Genomic DNA, 23,805 nt, shown 5'->3' on the forward strand with positions numbered 1-23,805 from the left:
TCATTGGCGAATAATTCTTTTAAATCGGGTTTTCATTGAAAATTTTTAATTAAATGATGAATAACTTTACAAATTCATCAGTATATTATTTTATTTTTGGCACCTAATACATCGATTATATATGCATTAAATTTTTTACCTAGAGTTAATTCCTCCAACATTAATAAGTTCAAGTTTTTAAAGCACAAAATGACCAATGAATCGATCAATGGTACGGTGATCAATGTACGAGGTAATTCCTATAAACGTGGAGGGAAATGCGATACAGTGAATTAGAATCAGAGGATCCGACGGATATCATTATCCGTTATGGCCAAATATCCTTATAATGATTTTCCAAAATACTAATAGTTAGTACGAGCGCTTATTCTCCGCTATCCAAGAAAATTAAACCTCCGGAAAATGCATGCCACAAATGTTACACTACTCCTGTCAGCCACAAAATGCGCTATTACACAAAGCGCATTGAAATGTGTTTACAAAAGTCACCACTCGCGTCCTTGACGGGCAGTGCGAACCGAATTTCTCAGAAAAATAAGCTATAATGGGACAAAGATCGATAAAATTTCCAAAAGAGGGTAAAACATTGCATAAGTAGACGAATTCAATGTTAAAATTCAAAAAGAGCGAGCCCGTACGTTAAATAAACGGGTATAAGAAAAACAAGAGAAAATTACAAGGAAGCATTTTGAACCATGCCGTGCTTCTGTTGCCAAATTAATTACAGGCGAAGGGGATTTCAAATTTTTTTAGTTTTTTGCTTGTTTCATCGTTCCGTCTCACATGTGAACTTAGTCACCACGTGATGGTGATATAAGATGATATGATAGACTCTATCATTGATAGAGCGATTATAAATTTGCTGCTAAACATGTTTTTTGCTTCGCTACGGGTCGGAAGTGTAACATTTCTGTCTCACACAGACTGCCATCCTTCCTTAATAGGAGGCCAGCCTCATGACTCATGCTCCAGCCGTCTACATTGGTGAAGGATTACATCTTTAAAGTTCATGCTACATTCTTAAAATTTTCTGGGTAATTTAGATTCACCGTTTGCAACACTTGTCTATACATCAAATTTGATTATTTTTATGCGAAAATTATTTGTTTACCTGCTATGTTTTATATTTGAGACGCAGAAAATATTGGTTATAGTCAAATTTTTGCTAATGCTTCGAAAATGTCAAATGTTGCGACGGACCTAGACATTTAGTGCGGTTCTAAAACAATAATCTCCGCGTTGCTCTGAAAGATTTCTGTCCTTTGTAGCTGAATCAATCGAAGCAAAGCAAAAATCATCCAACCCTCTCCATATTATACTTATCAACAACTTTTCAGCAGCAATTATTTTGATAAACTTTTTTTTCCAAAAATTGAAAACACTTTTTGAAGTGCATTTAAAAAATTAGAAAAAAAAACAGATGGGTGACAATCTTAATTCGATCGACTTTGAAGAGCAGAAAGTTGAAGGCCTTGTTCTATCGGGGGTGTTAAAAGGTAGAGATTTTTTTCTCAATGGATTCATTGTCACACATCGATAGGTATTCCATTAGATGGAATGAATTCGTAAATCTTGTCTTTTTAATGCAGTTCCTTGAAATTCTCCCACCCTGAAATTTCACTATGATTTTTCATAAGTTTGAAGCAAGTAGTTCGTGCAGTAGCAGCAGCATCAGCAGGGGGTGGTGAGCCTCCTCCTTAAGGATGAGAAGTATCCGCAGTCGGGCGCTAATGGACGAGACGACCTGCCCCTCGTTCCGCTGCGACTCGAGAGGAGGAGGTCAAGAGTGGCATTCCGGTTCTTTTTTTTATTTGGAGAGGTCGCGACGGCCAGTCCGGAGGAGAGCACCCACTCGACAGCGCTGGAGAGGGCATGAGCGGCCGAAAATGCGGAGAAAGAGATTCGCTCGAGGGCCGCCTCAAAAATGCAACGCCGCACTCCCGACAACCCCCCCCCCCCCCTCTGCCCCCATTTTCGCCGAGTACGAGTGCCAAATATTTCCAAGAGCGCGCAAAATATTTTCGCAAAATAAACAACGAGTGGAGCATGCGGCCAGAAGAGAGTACTACGCTTTCGACATTTCCCCGCAGCGGGAGCTTTCTGAAACTGAGTCAAATGGCGACCTTGGTGCAAGTGACCGAGTGCCAAGGATACCTTGATTACTTCGTACAATTAAAAAGTTAAAGAAATAAGTTTAACGTCATAAAATTTACAGGTCACTTTACCTCTCCTTTTTTATTTTATTTTTTATTTGTTGAGGGTTCTAGTGGATATTTAAAAAATCTAGCCCGAGTCTTTTAAAACGATGTTTAAATTGTAACTATGAGTGCGGTGTGCTTATTTGACGCATTATATTTCAAAGCATGTTGCACTTAGTTTAGCTAATTCAGTCCTCTTAATAATTTATTACAATATACGGAAGTGCGTCTGGCAATTTTTTATCCTTTTTAGTAAAAACTCAACAGCCTCGATAAAGAAATATGCAAAAACCTGTAAATGTATTTCGGTATGAGGTAATAATGAACACCACCACAGAGAGTAATATTTGTGCGTACCTTAGTAAGCATGCAAATTTCGGCAAGTATCGTTCAATATCACATTGACATTTTCGTATTTGACTTTAAAGTTTGTAGATTAAATTGTAATAATAAAGGCGTAAAGTACAAATATTTTATTTGATTTCTGAGATCGAATATTTCATGTAGAATGCAAGATACAGGTGAGAGGTTGTCAGGAATTTCATCGCAAAAGCTTATCACGTCTGTGAAGGTAAAAGTGATTTCAAATACGCTCGAAACATAAAGAATACATTTTAATATAAAATAGTACAAATAAGTATATACACGGCATCAGTTAGTGATTCCCTGAGTATGTTTTTTGCGGTTTATTTAACTACGATATATTAATGCCAATGAAGAGTTATTCTATCAGACGTTCAGTCTATTCTCCCGGAAAACTCTACTTTGTTGAGAATATGGACTTAGTACTAGAATTATACATCGCATATAAGGGCACAGGAATCATATACAACACTAAAAGGTTTTGTGTGCATCGCATGAATGGGATAAAATTAACTTAAATGTTTACTGACCGAAATCCAAGATGGGGAACAATATCAAAAGTAATGTCCGTGGACAATTACCCTAGATAAAATCCACTTACCACATAAAAATATGGAATAACAAACAATAACTGGAGAGAGTGTAGGCTGCGGGCAGTAAAGAAATCTCGCACAGATTTTAACGACAAATAAAAAGGTTCAGCCATTACCTCGGACATTACACAAAGATTTATTTTCGCCGAGACGAAGGGTGACAGGAAAACTTGCTTACGAATTAAGAGTCAGCAGAAGAAAAAATGATCCTCGGACATTTTAGGCCCTTTTTTGTGAAATAATTAGCAGCCGCGGAATTAAAATGCGGTGCCATTGAGGGCATGGAGAGGGGAAGAGGAAGGGAAGGAAAACGAGATAAGGATGGATGAGGAATGGTGGGGTGAGGCGGGCGCTTGAAGGCGAGGTGAAGTGTAAAAAAAGGTGCGGTGGATAAAGTAAGAGAAGACAAGGAAAGAACGTAAGATTCAGATTCTGGAATGGGTTGCATGCAGCGGTAAATAAAAGTTAAATTGGTGGTCAAAAGTTAAAATCTCTCTTATCGCAAAATCGAAAAGGCATTTGCACCAGAATTAAAATTTAAAAATGTACACTTGGTGGGGTAATTATACCAATTTTAATAAGCAATTAAAGGATTAATACCGTATATATCCAGGTTTATGTCTTCTTCCTTTTACTCATCTTAAGATAATTAATGCAATATCTAGAGCATTCTCAAGCAATCACCTAGTTCTCAAAAAATTGTAAATCATAATAGTCGATGGAGCGAGATATTTACGCGAGCCTTCAGGTGTATTTATATATACTGACGGTAACTCATACTTAACATGCAATGCAACGACAAATTTCCATAACGCAATCATATTTTACGTGATTCTTCTGCGCATAGTCCATTAAAAACGTATTAAATAAATTCTTCAAGTTACAAGGTAAATTTATGCATGTGTATTAAATCTAATAAAATAAAATATTTTATATTTTCACCAAATATTAAGAATGCATTGAGATGCAGAAGGGAATAGCTACTGAGATAACATCTTCAAATAATATCCACTTTATATTGCATATAATAAAGTATGGAGTTGACATAACCGTATAGAGATTTTTGCGGAAAGATTTCTAATGATGATGAAATCGATGAAAATGTGCTGCAAAAATTGAAAGTGGGAGAGAAATCAACCACATACTTTTTTTAAATCCAAGATTAACCAGGGTAAATAAATAAAATATTTTTACTTAAAAAATATAATCAAGAATGAAATCCTGTATTTTTATTTAATATGTTACACGTATTACCACACTAGATTAATTAACGTAGTTATTCAGGAAAATGGGCCAAACCATGAAAGTGGGAGACAAAAATCGATGATACGAGAGATAGAAAAAGAGATTGTTAAAAAATAGAGATTAGTTACAAATATCTGATTCAATATAAAACCTAAAATTTATGTTGAATTTTATGCTACGTAATACTTTGCATAAGGATAAAGCTATGCAAATCGTAGATCCAACACAATATTGGATCAAGAGCATCCGAAATGCGAAACTATGTTTTCATCCATCGCAGTAATGTAAAAAAATTGAAACATGCGGTTTGAATCTTTGGCGCACAAATACCATGTGTTCTGCAATCAATGAAAATATACTACATTCATTTAAAGTTTTTGAATAATCAGAAATCAAGTCTAAATATGAAAGTAGATAAAAAATGGAACGCAAGATCATTTACTGAGACACCGAAACACGACTCTACATTTTCTTATAAAGGAGCATTGGGCGGAAAAAAATTAATTAAAAATGCAATGCAGCGATATCTTAAGTTGCGATCACTTAAAATGAGCTACATGAATTTGAAGTGTGCCTCCGATCGCATAGTTTTTTTTAGATTGTCACCGAAATTTCGACAATGTTTTTGGAACTAGGGCAACCCAGGACACAAGGAGACAAAAAAAAGATGAGAGAGGAGGATAGGAGATGAGTAATTTAGGTGAGGGACGCCTGCTGAGATTGGCGATATTCGCGCTACATTTAGCTTTCCTTGGGTTCGTTCCAGAACTCTACCATCGCACCCTCGGGATGATCATTTATTGGGCCACGACTTGCATTTTATCAAATCTATCACGACAGCAGCAAAATTATTTTTTTCATGGACATAGAAAAGGTAATGTATCATAATCTCTGATATATTTGAGGGTGCAAAACTACGACTGCCATGAAACAGTAATGCAAGTATTACATATCTCTGGAGTAAAGAAAATGTCTGAAAGCTTCAGGAATTCTGGCGTAATTATTTTCACTAGCACACAAAAGAAGGCTAACAGATAATGATGGAAGAATAGACATATCATTGTAATAAGATTGTCAACAGCCCTAAGATTGGTTTGACGCAGCTCTCCATTCCTCTCTCCTATCCGCTAATCTTTTCATAGGGACGTATTGCTTCTCTTGTATATCCTTAATAATCTGTCCTACGTAACTCATTCGAGGCCGTACATCTGTCCTTCTACGATTGTCTGTATCAGGTTTTCATATCTCATCATTTGGCCAACTTAACTTCTTTTTTTTAATAGTTTTTGGGGGATTTCTCTTTTTCCATTCTTCTTAGTATTTTCTCAATATCCACTCGGTCGATGCATTTTATCCTCACCATACTCCGAGAGCAACACATCTCGAATGCTGCCCCGGGAATCGAACCATGGACCTCAGGCCCTCTAGGCTACATCACAGATCACTATGCTATCCAGGTTACGAAATTCTAATGGCAATTGTACCAAGGCTCATGATATTAGATTTTTGGCCTCATAGTTCATCAAGGATGGCAAGGCGAGGAAGATAAGATTTCAAAGAAGCCACAACCGGTTGAGAGCCTCAAATCAGCGCCAAACCTACAATTCAGGAACATTGATAGTGTAGTGGTCGGCGCAGTGGCCTGGAAAGCTAAAGAGCTGTGGTTCGATATCCGGTCCATTTTTTCTCGTGTCAGTTCACGTAATAATTCAAGTAAAATGTTCAAATTTGAGATACAAGCATACTTTTCATTTACATAACCTGACATTTGCAAGATGCTAGCGAGAATTTTAAAACGAGACATTGACCCTCACCAAAATGACCCGATAAAGGGGATGGATACAAATTCTCAAGAAGTCATTCCTTGCAACTTCTAATGTTTGCTATGCTTATCATATTGCTGAGAACTTGTTGCTATCGAAATGCTTCCTAGGTTTTTACAAAGCGTTGAAAAAGTCACGAAGAGTTCATATAGTAAAGGGACTCGGCTCAAAGCTGAAAATAATCAATAGTGTTTGATATGTGGACTAGAAGAGGGATGATGAGGACCCGAAGCGAGGGGCACAGTTGCTCAAGACTTTGGATGGGAGACTGCGAAGGCCAAAGAGAGAAAGAAAGGGAGGGGTGGGAGTACTTGTTAGTGTAATATCCACGTTTGCTTCACTATAATTTTTCATAATTGAAATATTTGCCTCAAAAATTATTTTTCAGCAGTAAGACAAAGAATGGCTGGCAGCAACTTTACATTTACGACACTTCGCCTTCCTTTTCACACCAATATCCGGCACATTTAATAATTTTGGCGATAGTAGCTGTCGTATTTCTGTCGCTACTTCACATTTTACTAAAACTTTGACTCTTCTACCTTTGATACATAGTTTCACAAATCCCTTTTCTCTTCCATTAATTTCAAAGGGTAAGGATTGAAAATCACGCTAATTTTAAGTTTACGTCTTTAACATAATATTTTATTTTTATTAAGTGAATTGCAGACAGTACACTTTTAATTAGTAACTAAACAATCATATTCTTCACACTCGGGCCTTGGAAAGGCGCATAATTTCACCTCTTCCCTTTTGAAGTATTTCATTTTTTGTTGTCATTAATCATTGAAAATTTACGCTGTTATTTCGCCTTTTTAGGGAATGACGAGGTAAATTACCCAATTACAGATACAGGTCAATGTAAACCAAGGTTCACTTTATATACCTGAACATTTCAACATCACATCTTAAGTTTCAAGCAAAAAATGTTTTCAAATAAAGACATTTCGTGCGGGAAGGATGTGTTTTCTTAAGAAGTCACTCCCTTTTCCTTTCGGACGTTGCAATTTTGGTGTTTTTGCTGTAAACTCCCATTTCGCACTATGCCAGGCTTTTATCGGAGAAGTCATTAAGGGTTCACAAAGTTAAGGGACTGGGCTCAAAGGTGGAATCAGGTGGTGTTTAATGTCTTGACAAGAAGTGAGAAGATCAGGTCCCGCTGCGAAGTGGCTCGGGGGTTCGGATGAGGCCAAGCGTGGGCCGAAGAGAGAGGAAAGGATTAGGCGAGGAGTGTGAGTGCCATTAAGGCATTTGCCCTCCCCTGGATGTGCAGAGAGAGAGAGAATGAGTGAACGCCCCCTGGGGACTCGTGGCGGAGGTGCGAGGGGCGGCCGCTCTAATGGAAGGGGCGCTGTAGTCGACTGACTCTTGCTCTTCAAAGGGTGCGGATTATGCGCCGAGTAGCATTGTGGGTATTTCTGGACTCGGAGTGGCCCATGTGCCGCCCAAGGGTTTCAGCTCTTCGGAGGGCTCCAAAGTTCACGAAGCGACGAAATAAAATGGTGAAAACAGAATCATCCCAACATGAGTGATGTAAGAATGATTGGCCTATCGTCTAAACATGAACACCCTTGAATTAATGCTTGAACGAAGTATTTTTATGAACTAAGGCGGAATTGCTAATCATAGAAGACAAGGAGTTGCGACCAGCTAAACACCTGCATTAAGTTAGATTGTGGATGGCACAGTGACAGACAAAATATATCAACCATTTGGATGTGGACAAGGCACACCACTCTTCAAAGAAAGGCTGCATATTCTAAGTTACTAGCGTGTCAGATCCAAAGGCGACAGCGAGTATTGGAAGCAATTTACGCTCATAAAGGTGTTTCCGAAATGAGATAAAAACGTCTCTAAGTCTTTTTCACTAAAAATCAGTTTACGAGCATTCACCCTCTGAACGGAAGATTTATTGACCCTTGTACAAGCCTTTTCCTTGATGATACGTTATTTGGGATGCGTTATGAATGGGGCCACCAGAGTTACTCCGGACGAGGGTGATGCGTTGTAAAATTGCGGTCGCTGCTGGCAGATTTTTCGAGGGTGGCGTCCTCAGTCTAGGCCAAAGTGGATCATATGTCTTCGTCCCGGACAGTACATTAGCACTGTTGTTTATTATTATAGCATGCTTTCCCATCATATGTCGATTGATACCGATGAATTTATATGCAGTTATGTTACATGGACCTTAATCAAGCTTTAGGAGATGCACTTATAAATTTCATAGTGAAGACAATACGGATCGATTACGGTCTTGATTCAATCTATTAACGTAGATAAAGCAGTGAAAGTTTTAACAAGGTAAGAGTCATGTTCATATCACAAGCGGAAAATGTTGATTTAAATATGGAGGCAAAAATATAATTACAGATTGCTTTTCTCAATTTATTAGTAAGTAGGGATCAATGGTAGGTCAAAATTTATTTTAATTCTCTCATAAAGAAGAGAATTAGAAATTATTTCTCTGTCCCAACCGCCGCTTCCTTTGCTTTTCTATATCAGTCAACATGAAGTCCAATGGCACTCCAAAGACATTTCTGAGTGGACAGCAGATATTGCTTTGGAGATACTGCGATAGCCGTCTGCGGCGACGAGTAAACCAGGCTACAGAGTTTTCCATTGTGCTCAACTCGAGTGACTTCCACAAACGTCTAGTTCCATTTACATGAAGTGACCAATTCCTATCTTTCGTAAATAAACTAAAGATTCTCAGTACCACCGCGACCACTGACTATCTTCGTTTGGACCAATGATTCTCGGATTGTTGAATGCTTGTAGAAGAGTTTTATAGAGCAGGCGATGAAAGATGTAAAATAGAGGGATCATATAGATGTTCAAAAATAATAGCTAGGACAGTTACGTCATACTAATCTTTGGATTGATGACTGCTGATGATGACGAAATCCAATCACGGGCAGAGTATAAAAAAATAATTCAACACTCAAGACTGTAACACTCCCGATTTCACCGAACAGCACATTACTTATACGCAGCGCAGCGAAAGAATTTCCGAAGCGAAACACTTGAAAGAACCTCCTTCTCGAGCAATCGTATTTTGTATTTATTATGACGCTTTACTCAATTCAAAACTTATGCCATCATCTTGAATCATTCTTAGTGTCTGGAGTATAGCTTTGTCAACATTTGACTATTCCTAAAATATACGTAAAACAATCAAAACGAGAAAACACTGATGGATACATTTTTTATTTCGATACAGGCAAATGCTGAAAATAGTCTTCTAAATAAACCTTGAAATATTCATGGTGATAGCTTAAGCTTTAAGGGACTAATTAGTCATCAAAACAGCATGATTGAGCGGCAGGTGTGATTTTTCTTCTGGTTTTCGCTGGAGCAATCATTACATCGCCTTGAGCAACTGCTGGAGCAATGATGAGCAATAATGATATCCTATGTATGACGCTTGGTATGTCGGATTTTGCCCCAACATTTCGTTATTCCCTTGAAGCAGTCGGTCACGAGACGTCGGGGAAAAATCCGAAATGCCACGCGGCACACACCTGTGAGTCACTCTTTAATAGTCATAAGCCGCGAAAGCGTTTATCAAGAAATCATGATTTCCTCTAACATACTGTACGTACCTCTGTGACGAACTGATTGTTTTTCTCAGATGTACCATTATTCTATCTATGACTGCCTTCGCTGTGAACTGAGGCATCCAAGGGATGGAATTAAATCCAGTATCAGCACGTGTTAAAAACCATGACTTCTCGCCCCTGTCCACACGATCTGATTGGTGGCTGAACCAGTCGTAATTCACGCATGCAAGTCCTTGGTCAATTGAAGAGATATATCCGTCCGCTTTCCGCTCCGCCGGTCTCAGTCCGTGGCAGAAGAGGGTGTTTCAAAATGAAGAGTCCTCTCTCGGTCGCTCGAGGCGATATGTCGACGGCTGGATTTCCGCTTTGATATCGCTCCCATTCAAAGCGAAAGGGATGACAGTGACTCCAAAGGGATCCATGCCTCCAAAGGGAAGAGAGAGAAAGCGTCGGCATCCAAATGTCGCTCGGTCAAAATGTCGATTAAATAAATCCGCTCAAAATGTGGATAAGTCGAAACGTTTCGGTCATTGCGCAAACTCTTTTCATCTCTAAATCCTACAAGATTCTCCTTTTATCCAGCAGCTACCTTCTTACTAACCACGGCTTCGATGCATGCTCACTCATCATTTACTGAGTGATTTAACCAGGAGTTTGATTGGCGATGGAGAGGGTATAGCTCACCTTGACATAAGCCAAATATGAATATCCTATGTTTTATCACAAAATCAAGGGGCCTAAATGTCTTTCTCTGGTATGCCTCCTGCCAATTTAAGTTTTGGGTTGCCCGAAGGCATCACCCGGGGTTAAAACCTTTGACCTCTTGATCAGAAGCCAAGCTCATAACTCACTAGGCTACCACGATCCTCTCAAACTTTTCTGACCAAGGATATATCATACGCAGGTTGTAACTAAATATTTAATTGGATACACTCTAAATTTAAAGATTAGGAAATACTGGTTGCATTTTAGATTAACGTTGCAACGTAAAAAAATATTTAAACAAATTGAAGTTAAAAGTAAAAAAATATACATTAATTCAAATAATTTCAGAGGGAATGGTCCCATTTTAATACAAACGTGTATTTGAGTAAAATTATTCCTTCGCTACCATCGCAGATATTTAGGAGTCGTTCTTTCAGCTCTGACGATACTCTATCATTATATGATCACTTAAATTAAACCCCAAATATACTGTCAGATATACAAAGTCAGTAAACAAGTGAAAGTTGAAATAATACGGCATGCTGTCATATCACAGTGGCTACAACAGATCGCTGTTCACTGATATTAACTGCAATTCTACTCTGAATATTCTTCGCTGAAGAGAAAATATAATTAGGACTGTAACCCCATTGATGCTTATGCTTAACTTGCACGCTTGCTACCTTACCAATCTTACGACTTCTTTTCCTCTTCTCTGTATTTCGCAGGCGAGTGGTTCTGCCATACGCTGCACATAATGGACTCTCGCGGAGAGAGCGTGGTGGTTCACAAGAAGTGTGCGGACGACATCGAGTGCTCGTCCCAAGGCGTCGGCTGCCTCCAGATCGACGCACAGAAGGTAAGACACACACCAGTACTCCTCACCCCACTTCCACCTCCACATCCTATTCCAGGGGTATTCCAGGGGAATAAAATTATTAACCTATGCCTCAGTAATTTATGTTTACTAAAATATTACCTATTTGCATCTCACTACAATTGGATAAAATACGCGAATACAAATACGCGATACAAATATTTAGTTACAACCTGCGTATGATATATCCTTGGTCAGAAAAGTTTGAGGGGATCGTGGGCAGAAAGCATTATGGGCCGATAGAATAAATAATAAATTGGGTCATTTGGTTGCAAGGAAACTAGAAATCAGAAGGATCGATACTCAAGATCAGAAGCGAAGCTCATAACTCACTAGGCTACTACGATCCCCTTAATGTTTTCTGCCCAAGGAAATATCATCTGTAGGTTGTAACTAAATATTTTAATTTGTATACACACTAAATTTAAAGATTACGAAATACTGGTTGCATTTTAATGTAACGTTGCAACGTAAAAAATATTTAAACAAATTAAAGTTAAAAGCCAAAAAAATATATTCATTCAAATAATATCAGAGGGAACGAAATGCCTCAGAGATTTTGGAATTTTAGAATTTCCAAAATACTGGAAATACTGCCCGCTGGCTGGATCCGGCCCACGGAGGGCTTTCATCCGGCCCGCGCACTCCTTTAAAGTAGCGCGCGATTCTCGCTCGTTTAACTCTGTGAGACGCCGCTAGGAGCGAGCATTGCAGCGCCGTACTGCACGTCAAAGTCGCCTTCAACTGTTCGTAAATAAGAAATACGCCTCCGGATTCTTCAGTAGACGCTGGTATCGAATACTTCAGTAATCGGCAAATTTGCTATCCGGTCCTGGGGGCGATTCAGAACTTGGAATGTGGCCCTCGTGGCCTAGTAAATTGGAGAACCCTGCCCTATTCCATACTTTTAGGTTGGCAACCAATTTCCTGCCGTTTTTTATTTGTTTAAGTTTAATTTTCATGAATTCGTCAGTAATGTATTCTCCTATGTAGTTTACAACTTCTTCCAACGCTCAGCAAGGTCTTAAAGACCTCGTTGGTTGAAATCACCTGTTTTAAGACTCGCTCTTCAGCGAGCTAAACTGAACGGCCAGAACGTGGTGCGTATTTGACGACAAAAATTGCTTTTTTGAACTTGTCATACCAGTCACTATCGGTTCTACTAGCTATTACACCCACTCCATAGAAAGCAAAATTGTTGTGAGAAGTTTCTCCGGCCTTAGAACCTTGATTAATGGCAAAAAAAGAGGGGCCGAGACAGCTTTCTTCTCAAATTGGTTTTTCATTTAACAACAGGAAAAGTAACGGAAATTCATCTTTAAAAATAGCAGAACATAATTTCGGTGGAAAAATATTCCCTTACAAGTGACAAAATATTTTGAGAAAAACATTAAAAAACATTTCTAATGTTAAAATGTAAAAGAAACAGCGGAAATTAATTGCCAACCTAGTAAAACTAATGTGAAAAGGAGCACTTAACAGCTTGGCAGGACTTTAAATGATCCTATTTCTTGTTTTTATGAGTGCTTCTAAACCATTCGTTCAATTAATAAAATTTCCATGACATTTGTTTGTAATGACTATTATTAATATGACTAGTAAATTTCAAATAGTGTTAGTACCTCTATTTATGTTAGTATTCATAATTTGAAAAATTGTCAAATTGAATGTAAGCTATAAAATATAACGTGATTTAAAAGGAACCTCATAATGATACAGATACTTTTAAATTATCATATCATTCAAATTCCGTATATTTTTATGGCAATACAAGTATTATTTCATGGAGCATTCGTTAATGGTGTGTGTGTGTTGGTCATCGCTTTACCCACGCAATAAAAGACATACCTATCAAAAAATACATTATGAAAAGAAAAATGAATTCGTTCAAACATCTCAAAACACGAAAATTTATATGTATGGAAAAAAATATGTAGAAAGGGAGATTTGAGATTGATCAGTCACTTACTAATCGTTCAAAGATGTATTCTTTTGCAAACTTAAGTAGTTTCGAAGGACGACGAGCTATACGCTGCAGTGATTTAAGTGCCACAAAGCACATTGATCGCGCATATTATTCCAGAATCCATGGGCCAAAGCCGCGGTCAAGGCAAATGAGATCTCTGAACAGAATTTTCATGATTTTAGGATGGTAATTGGAAAAAGTTTACCGGAGGCTTCTCCGCGTGTTACTTTTCCAAAACCTGGGTATTCCTTCAGATTTATTCGTCACTAAGAGATAGCTAAAGCCCAAGTTAACCAGCTATAAGATGACAACATAATTAGCTTGGCTATATTTGCCTCTATTTTCATTAACTTCATCTAGGGACCGCTAAATAATAATATTTTAGGTATTATTAGCTCATCTAATGACCTAAGCCATAGCTAATGAAGCGGTAGCTAAAACTTAGTGATGAAAACCCTGGAATGAACGCCCGTGGGGATAGTTCTGGTTATTATTAACGGTGGCTAATTTAAGTTCGCGATGAAATTAACGGTTCACGCTGCGATTAGTTATTTTTGTTCCTTTGGGGGAAACCTGTGTACGATTCATTTACAATCGACGTCTCGCTCATCCTACTCGGAGCGTTTTTCCAGAGATTGAGGAGTAATTGTTCGCTTCTAATCAGAGGAATAAATCTCCGTTGCCAGCAAAAAACATCGAATCGGCGCAATAATGGGAAAACGGAGTGAGGCAAGGAATAATGGGCTCGTTTAAAAGTTTTTCAAGTTGGCTGTAGAGGTTAGAAAAAAAAGAGACTCGAGACCTTATCCTCGAGCTGTCTGGGATGAAATGTCGGCGATTTGAAGAGAATTTGATGGCGTGACGGACTCACTACGCCTCAGCAGCGCCATGGTGTCCTGCACGGACATCATGTGGCTGCACCGTCACCTTAGATAGCAATTCCTTTCTTCAGGCAAATATTCTACCTAAGGTTTTTATTAGCAACCCTCGCGTTTTTTATGTTTAAATTGCAATAAGCTAGCTGAATAAGAAAGACTATTTCTTTCGTTGTAAAAACTTCGATTTAACGAATTCCTTTAATGAATTGCGATTTCGGAGAATGTGAACGACTCCATTATTTCCTACTCTATCTATTGAAATGACTTCCCGTAGAATGAACGAAACGTCGAGTGAAAATATCGATACCTTCACCGCATAAACGCTCAACAATCGCCCACCGAATCATTGTTGGACGATTGTTGAGCCTTTATGCAGTGGAGGTATCGATATATCTGATACAGAATTCCCCCAAAAGGACCATGAACAATTGATGAAAATATCTCTCCACCATTGTTGCATTGTCTCCTTGTGTCTTATCCCCTTCTCTCTTTGCTCAGATATGCGTCTCCTGCTGCGACGAAATGTATTGCAACGCGTCCGTGCCCACAAACCACAGCAACGCGGTGCTGACGGCCCGGAGGCGTCACTCCCACCGGGGGTCCTCTTCGAGCCCCGGCGGGTCCAATGCCCACGCCGGCGCCTCACCCTCGGCATCGCTCGGAGCGGGCGCCAGGGCCGGCCCCGTTCTCAGGGGCCTCAACTACGCCTGGGACGCCTCCCTTCGCTTCTCCTCCGTCATCATCTCCATCCTGACGACGAACCTTCAGCGGTTCGCCCTGCAGTAATCATGGCGACGCAGCCATTCGAGTGCGTGATACGCGTGGCGGAGGTGGACTGTTTGACGGACACCTGATTGACCGAGAGTCAAGGCGAGGAAAGTGAGGTGCAACCCCCTCTGTGGTAGATATTATGCAGATTCGTTCGAGGAGAGGCCTACGGAAAATGCAAGGACAGTGTTGGTGCACGGGTGTGCCGGGATGGCCACGTTTAAAAGGCAGGGAATCGGATCGAAACAGAGAAGAAAAGAGGTAATAATGTTCGTGCTCGGAAAAAGTATTATATGCGCTGAGTTGAGTTGACTTGTTCTTAAAGGGAAGAGAGACATTTTGAAAAATGAAGCCAAGACTGCAAATTGAAGAAGAATTGAACTGAACTGCTGTTCGTGCTGCTCCTGTTTATAATAACTTAGCCAGTGAAGTCCGAGAAATCATTTAAAATTTAAAAAAATAAAAACACACATTGAATGTTAGGTGGAATAATCGATTTAAGAGAGAAATCCATATTCGGGGAACGATTACGCTGTATACAATCATGTTATACGTCTCTCCATTGAAAGCAAACCCGAACGTTCATGATATTTCCGGGTATGGACAAGATGTGGTCAACCTTTCTGACCAGTCAAGTCATTCATTGCTATTACTGTGCCGAGAAATCTGCTCTTTTTTTTAAATCGATATAATAAACTGTAGTTCCGAAAGGATGATGTCACAGATGTTTTATAATGTTGAGGGAAAGAGGTCATTGAATGATGGAAGCAAATAGTTGAAGAGATGCATGGTTATCGTGTAAGGTAATTTTATCTTTCAGAAATTTACTCGCTGTCATATCGGGGTTATACGTCTGTTGATGTAAATTGGTTCATGAACTTTAAGAATGTCTATCATGGCAAAATTTATATGGTTAGAAAGTTTAGCACTTGAATAAATGACTAAAATATAGAGCTTGAATTTTTAAATATATTTATCGGCATTAAAAAGAAGTATTTCTTTCGGAGAAAAAATACTTTCAAAACACCGATATTAGTGAGTAACTGTGTGCCGATATTAGCATTTGTTTTACATTTTGAACCTCCAGTTCCTTTTACCTGGCCGATAAAAGTGTCGAGAGTTTACTATTTCACAAAGTTAGCCGCGTAGAGAACGTTTCATTCAGCGATGCAACGGTCGGAAATTTCAATTGCGATTATTGATTATGAGGGGGGGGGGAAAATACGCGCATTTATTAGCTGAGGAAATTGCCTCCTATTATTTAAATTGTGAATGCCATTAACGCCACTGCAAAAAAAGCATGTCCAATTTAGCTCACCAGATTTTATGCGAAAGATTTTGTCACTGTGAAAGGATATTCGGAAAACATTGCTCATTCCTTTGCAAGTAAGATAAGAAGATGCTTTCGTTGGACTTACTTGAAATCATTCTCGGTGTGCCAACTTTACTTGTTCTTTAAATGACTTTATCTTGAAATTTGTTTAATTTCGTAAATAGAGAAACGTGCACGAAAAAAGACGGCTACGCAGCTAAAGTAAACGGAAGCGAATGAAATAGCTTACGTAGGCTAGAAATATTAATCTGATTTCAAACTTTTGCGAGACTCAAGCACGAGCCGAACAATGTTTCTTCCTAACACACTCTTGTAGGCGGCAATAAATGATTTTATGTGTCAAATAATAATAATTGAGACGGCAGCGCCGTTTGAAATCACCTCAGGTGTTCTAATCACGCGATAATTTATGAATACACTGCTTCCAATGCCGAAATAACTGATAATGCTGTTCAAAGACCAAAGTCCTTGCGACACCCGTACGGAGTTGATGACATGAGTAACAAATCAAAATACACTGCACGTGAAAGAACCCAATCGGGATTATTAGCTGAACGATACTATACTTTCTTGATTTTCGAAGCGCCGATGCTTTCGGGGTTTCTTCCGCGTGTCTTCATTGTCCCGGACAGCACTTGAAGTCGTCTCCTTCAAGTCAGTGACGCGAGGATGTAGTATTTCGACCGCACTGTAGAGTTACCTCGTCCGTTGCGGTCGGTCCAATCGTGATTGATTGCTGATTTCCCAAAGTTTCAAGGCAAAACTGGTTTACATGTACATCACTGATAATATTAACGAAGAAAAAAGTATTTCTCTCAACCGAGACTTGAACTCGTATTAGCGAATTGCCGGTCCAGTATAAACTACACCACCAAAACATCCTCTTCTGAAACAAATCTATGACCGGTTTTACCCAACATGACGCTGATGAGAAAAGCTGCTGTTTTTGAGGACGCCTTAGGCCGGTTTATTAATATAAATTAAGATTAACGAAAAAATAGCTTCAGAGCTTCGGGGTGAGTAAATAGAAAATCTTAGAGTGGACTTGACGCCATCTATCATTTTTCTGCCGAACTGTAACAGCCAAGTGTCAGACATAAAGTATTCAAATTAAGTTGAACAGTTTTTTCAGCCGCATCGGTTACTTTCCTGAAAATTAATTCCAAAATCAATCTTACGTCCAATTTATTATTCCTTCCGAGGTGTCTCCCCCGCAATGAATGGTTTAAACCAACAAAACACAGTTGCGAAGCGCAAGGAAATTCAAATTGGATGCCTCACTGCTTGCTCCAAAGTTTCACTTTAATTTTCCCATGAAATCGAAATCGATTAAAGCCCTTTACATTAGTTTCACCTTGTTGGGCGCTATTTTTTCTCTGAACATCTGATATGATTGGCATGCGGGTGCGATAATTCTACACTAAATACTCTGTACGGATGAGTTATTGCTAAATTATTTCCATTAATCCACCTCTTTTAAGCACGAACTCCGTCTACCGGGCCAGAGAGTGAACTTATGACAACCCCTTGTTCGGTTAACCCAGCCAGAGATCTATCTAATTGGAAGAGGAAGATGGCGTAGTGACGCAACTGGTAGCACATCCGAACGATAATCGGTAGAATCGAAATCTCAGCTACGCCAAATGCCGTTTATTTGACGAATTCCATCATTTGTGAAAATTAGCACCCGAGCGCGTGACTGCATGCGAAGTTACTTGTTACATGCAGTCCGTTTCCAAGCCTTTGAGAGTGAACGACAGCTACCTTCCCGGTTGAAGTTGTCCCCAGTTTTGTTGTATACATACACGACGGTTGATATTCTTCACCCTCGTTTCACAGTCCTGGCGAAGGCGACTGCAGCGACGAAGCTGTCACCCAAGACATTATAAACACGCGAAGTAAACCCCAAAAGCAAGTTCGATTCATTCATATCCTCTACGCTAATCATAGGCTACGTAAGGACCTCATGGTTTGTTTTGTCTGCGAATTCCAAAGATATGTTTGCGCTTACGTAATTTCCATACTCGGAATTGATAATTGTGGATTTAATAACAATCACTGCCAAGGTAAACAAAATACCGAATTACGTCAAGTTGATTTTAGGCAAAACGAAATTTATTTAGCGCTATCAGCGCTCTTTCAGACTCCACTGTGGTAGTGAAGAACTATCAATTACTGGGTGCTAGCTCGTATCATTTTAAATTAGCTGCTACTTAGTGTTTTGCAGCAGAACGAAAATTATGGGTTTTTTCGCGTAATAGAGGTTCCTGGAGTGAGCGATAGCTACGTCTGGCACCTTTGGAAGGTGAAGCCAGGGGTTTTCCCATGTTGGTCTCCCACTTAAGGAAAATATAAACGCTCTTATGATATGAAAGGGGGATACACAAGGGGGTCGGGAGAGAAAGGTTCCAGGGTGAGTATACCACGTAGCTCTTGGCTGTCGTCATGTGCGCTGAGGTCGTCTGGATGGCCGAAGAATTGCATTAGTGTAACGTACCCTCTGAATGATTCTGGAGTCTCAGATCGCAGAAAAATCGAAGATAATTTTTATAACGTGCACGCCTGTGGGGATCAATACAAACGCGATACATTACTATGACATCCGCATTGGTAAACAGTTACGTGTGGGCTTCACTTGTATGCACTAACGCCCTCTACAGAAACCTCTATGACATTCATAATCCTGTTATGTTTTCATTGCGCGCCTTCTTCAATTACACACGCTTTTAGATTAGTAAGTGCCAAAGAGAAGAAAGAGTCATACGAAATACTTTTTAGAACCCGACAGAGAGCGTATTATTAACACCTAATTAAATTTATCAGCACAAACATTTAAATATTTGCTAATGCTAGATTATGTGAATAGAAATTTGATCATTACGGAAATATTCACATAGAAAAACCATTGCTTCATCGTTTAATCACAGGCAAAATATTATTATATTAATTTCCGCAAAACATTTTCCTCACCAAACATTGACTAACCTTCTCTGAATTGTGCGAGAGAAATCCTCACGAATTTTGATCCCTGACCTGGAATCAAAGCTCATTGGTTTTCACTTACTAGGTCATGTACGTGTTTTCGATAAGGTAGTTGTTCGAAAGAAAAGAAGTTTATGATCTTTAGTTTTCTTTAAGGATGCAATGGATAAAATTTTCAAGGGTATTATATTTCCTATAATATCATTCATTTCCGACTTCAGCTTTAAGAATGGACTTGAAATAAATGTGTTGATTCTGATACAACGAGGATTAAATTACAAAAAGGCAAAACGTTTGGAATAGAGGATGAAACATGTTGAAAAAATACTTTCGAATTAGTCCACTCGTTTGGAAGTCATCAGTAAAACATTTTCCCGTCGATAACTAACTTTTTCCCTTATACATTTTTATTTTATTGAATAAATTGACTCTATTTGTTTGCATAAAGCACTGGTTAGGAACTTGCTGACAAAAGTGCACATGATACGTGCCGGTATGATCTACCATTGAACCTTCACCGTATTCTTGGTAAGACTTATCACTCCCCCTCGTATCATGTCAATTTTCTTAACGTATCTTCTTCTTAAACGGACGATCTCATCCCAAAAAATGTTCAGGGAACGCGGGTTGGACATTTTTCCACATGGTTTCTGTATCTTAAATTTGAAAATTTTGTATTCCAGAAAATACCTACGAAATTTTTCGCACTTGAGATCCAGGATGGTGTCTGCAATGTTCAACTAGGATGGGATGCATATTTTGTAATGACGGCAACAGTTTTAAACTTTTTAAAGAGATCACTAAAAAAGATCTATCGAATGGGAGAGTGATGATTTTGGTCAAAGATATGCATTCCGGAATTAGCGAAATACTACGCGCAGAAACGGAAGGGGACATTGGTGGTCTGCTGAGTTTTTCTGCTCTATGTTACTTTACGTTGGAATCATTTTTACTCAGGATACGGCACAAAATAATACGTGTACTATATTGAACGCCTCTGAATCGGTATAGAAATGGGAACCTTCTTAGAGCCCGCTGTTGCGGAAAATTTATTTCACAAACGAATGTGTGGATTAACTCATATGTCATGGTTAATGTCACTGCTCATTGTAAAGCAAAAAGTCTAAAATATATTGTGTTGTTCTTTTTTTTGCCAAGTGAATCGCAATACAATGCCACGATCTATGTTAATACGAGATATTATTAAAATTTAATGTTCAATAAAAAGTTGGTTTATTAAGAGTGTTGGTCAATTTACAAATCCCTTCTCCCCGAAGCCATTGAAATTACAGTACGCAACAAATAGATTTATTTCTTGTGCCGTGATGAAGATTGGAAACATCTCTGTATGGATATGCTGAGTGAATGGAATCACATTGAAGCGCATATAGTGTTGGTAAGTGTTGTAAAAATTTTGTAGGACAAAGTCCATGCTTCAATTTTGTAATGGATCGTAATACTTCGACTGCAATGGCTGAAAATGTAGTAGAAGGGATCACGAGAGAAGTTAAAAAAATGTATATATATGGCAGAAGAGAGATATTTAAGATATCGTTCATTTTTAGGATTATCAAGGAAGGACAAGAAACAGCTTTCCATCAATGTACATAATGTACAATAAAAAGTTATGGTACCTTTTCACACGATTTATTCAATACGACCGGTTTCGTCGCAGAGGCGACATCATCAGGTACAGAAATCGTTATATTAACAGCTATTTAGTTGTTGTTTATCGTGTGAAAAGGTACCATAACTTTTTATTGTTCAGAATGGATTTTCACAAGGTAAAGCCAGAATCAATCGAGTTTAATGTACATAATTATTAGCTGCACTCGCTAGGTCGACCAGATCTTTTTTTTTCTTTTTCCCTTTTCCTTGTTTGGTCCTTGTTTTACTTTTCGGAGTGTCACTCGTTTTATGTAGCTGCATGGATATCAATTTTAATAATAATGTGCTATTTGCATGGTGGGTGACATCTTGCATGGAACGACACATGATTAGTGAGAGCTCACTCCGCCTACTTGCATGTGTTAATGGCCTTTCTTTTTCATGACTACGAAGACGTAGCGAATTGTATGCTGCAAGTTGGTGTTAACCACCCCCTGCCAAACACCCTTTGAGGGGCTCGCGGGGTATTGTGTGGATGCAGATGAATGTATGGGAGGTGGGGTTGGCCTGGGAGACGAGGGAGTGGAGGACGAAGGACCTGTTGCCGTGCGAACCCCAGGGTAATTCATGACTCCAGCGCCAAGTTGTCATAGCACCTAATTTTTACCCTTGAAATGAAAGATAAAGGATACTTTAGAATAAAAAATAGACAGGCTAAAAATGAAGAAAATAGCAAATATAAACAAAAGAATGAAATACGTTATTCCTTACTCTCACGTGAAAAATTAACTGCGAAAAAATCATTTACCTTGACCGGGATTCGAACACGGATCCCCCGAAATTTATTGCATTGCGGGTGACTCCCGCAAAGTTATCACCGTGGCTAGTCCCGGTTTTTTTTTTTTAAACTTCCAATTCTAGGTCATGATAATTTTTCCACCAAATATCTCGAGTGTAAGTCACTTTCAAAAGGCGAAGGGAAAATGCCTGTATGATTTTACGAAGAGATAAAAAAAATATGATTGCTACAAAAACAACTCCAGAAATTACTTCTTAGTACGTGTAAATAAGAAAGAAGGAATAAATCCTGACATTTCGTTGGCTGTATCTTCAGTAGCATGGGCTGTGCGTTGATGAATCAGTCATGCAGAGCACACTCCTCTCTACATATACGAAAGACGTGCACTCGACCTCATGGTTGGGGGGCGGATCGGCGTGGGGATATTGGTTGGTTGGGGGAGGGTGCAGATTAGGGCGTTTACATTGGGGTCGCTGGGCAACAGGTCCTTCGCCCCCCACCCACTCCTCCCCTCTTCCCCACCCCCCACCCCATCCCATCGCCCCTCACTCCCCTAATCGCCTCTCGCTCTTGCCACCAAACACACTAAGTTCCCCGCGGAACCGAGATCGAAACAAAGTCAAGGAAAATCACGTGGAAATTTGAGATTAATGCACAGAAAACTGAAGTGCCGAATACTCTCATGCACTATGCGCTCTCCTGCAAGATAAGCAACCTTGTTTCGTGGGCCTTAAATTTGGAACAATAATTTCGAAAATATAGGCACAATATAGCGTGAATTATTAAATAAAAAAGGAGAGTATTCACATAATTATCATTAAAAAATTCATCTGTTTACCTTTGATAATGAGCAATTTATTAAATTATTATTTCATCGTATATTATATGCATTGTAATTATAGCTACACGGCAGGATATTGCTAAATGCATCGCCATTTTATGTCTTACTTAGGGATATAATTTCCAATTTAATACCGGGGTGACCTATGCATCCTTGTGCATGTCGCGCATTTATGATGCCGCCAAATACGAAAAACTGATGAGCGAAGCACACTAGAAAATAGATCATGGGTCAGCATCGGAAGATGCGACGCGAGGATAGTCTTGGATTAAGGAAACCATGATCTTGAGGAGGTGAAGGAGTTGTGCTAATTGGGGAGCCAAGTGACCAACGATGGACGCAGTATAAAGGAAATAGTCCATAGATTAGCTCAAGCTGAGAGGGCATTCCACAAAAAGAACATTCTCTTAACAGGTGGTAATGTAAGTGATGGAATAAGAAAGCAAGTTCCGAGGGACTATTTTATCAGCAACATCGTTAGACGCGATGGATTATGACGCATGCATGACGCATTGACGCATGGATCAAGTTCTGCAAGCAGACGGATCTCACGGAGTGCTGGAGAATGAGCCATTCTTTCTTTATGGATTCTGGTGTATGTGGATTATTTGCACTGCACTTTAACTATCACGGACGATTTTGACGACTTTTCCCGAAAATTAGGGGACGCTTCTACGAAAGTGTGTTTGAATTTCGCGGCTTTCCGATAACCTCGGTATTGAGACCCGCTAATGCCCCCTATTGCCTTTTTTTCATTTTCCAACGGATATTCGCAAATGTAACATTTACAATTTTCAAGAGCATAAATCCTAAAATAAAGATATTCCCTAAAGTGGACATGAAATGATCCACTAACGCCTCACCACAACGCCTGACCAAAACAAAGCTCCCGAAGTGGCAAACTCCCACAGTACCAGCAGAGGGCGAGTTATTACCATAAGTGTGATAGACGGACGAACATAACTCCTCTGCAAACTTAATATACTTTGTACTGTATATGGATGCAATTATCTCATTACTTTACCATGAAATTTCTGGCAAGTGTAATCATCGGGAATTAAAGGATCACTTGGCTCTCATCATCGTACTGCGACCACTTATAAAAAATGATTAAAAAGCGAGCGAAGACGCTGAATAAAGCATAGTTCTAAAGCCTCATTCAGAGAAATGAATAGACATAAATGTATTGCTCTTAAGTAAAAATAATATTCAGGCACGAGGGCTTCCATAGGGAAATAATTTGCGAGTACTGGAAGTCATCTACAT

At 39.2% G+C, this 23,805-nt stretch overlaps 1 protein-coding gene across 1 annotated transcript in view; it reads left to right on the forward strand.

Moving 5' to 3' along the window:
• Positions 1-20,531, forward strand: part of LOC124157123 — a gene marked incomplete at its 5' end in the record, with an annotated part of 137,085 nt that extends 116,554 nt beyond the window's left edge. Inside the window, 2 exons of the mRNA XM_046531628.1 lie at positions 11,216-11,346; positions 14,707-20,531. Coding sequence (XP_046387584.1) covers positions 11,216-11,346; positions 14,707-14,994 — 419 coding nt within the window. The remainder of the gene's footprint in view (positions 1-11,215; positions 11,347-14,706) is intronic.
• Between the last annotated feature and the right edge of the window lie 3,274 nt (positions 20,532-23,805).

This window comes from Ischnura elegans, chromosome 4 (assembly GCF_921293095.1).
Source record: "Ischnura elegans chromosome 4, ioIscEleg1.1, whole genome shotgun sequence".
NCBI lineage: Eukaryota > Metazoa > Arthropoda > Insecta > Odonata > Coenagrionidae > Ischnura > Ischnura elegans.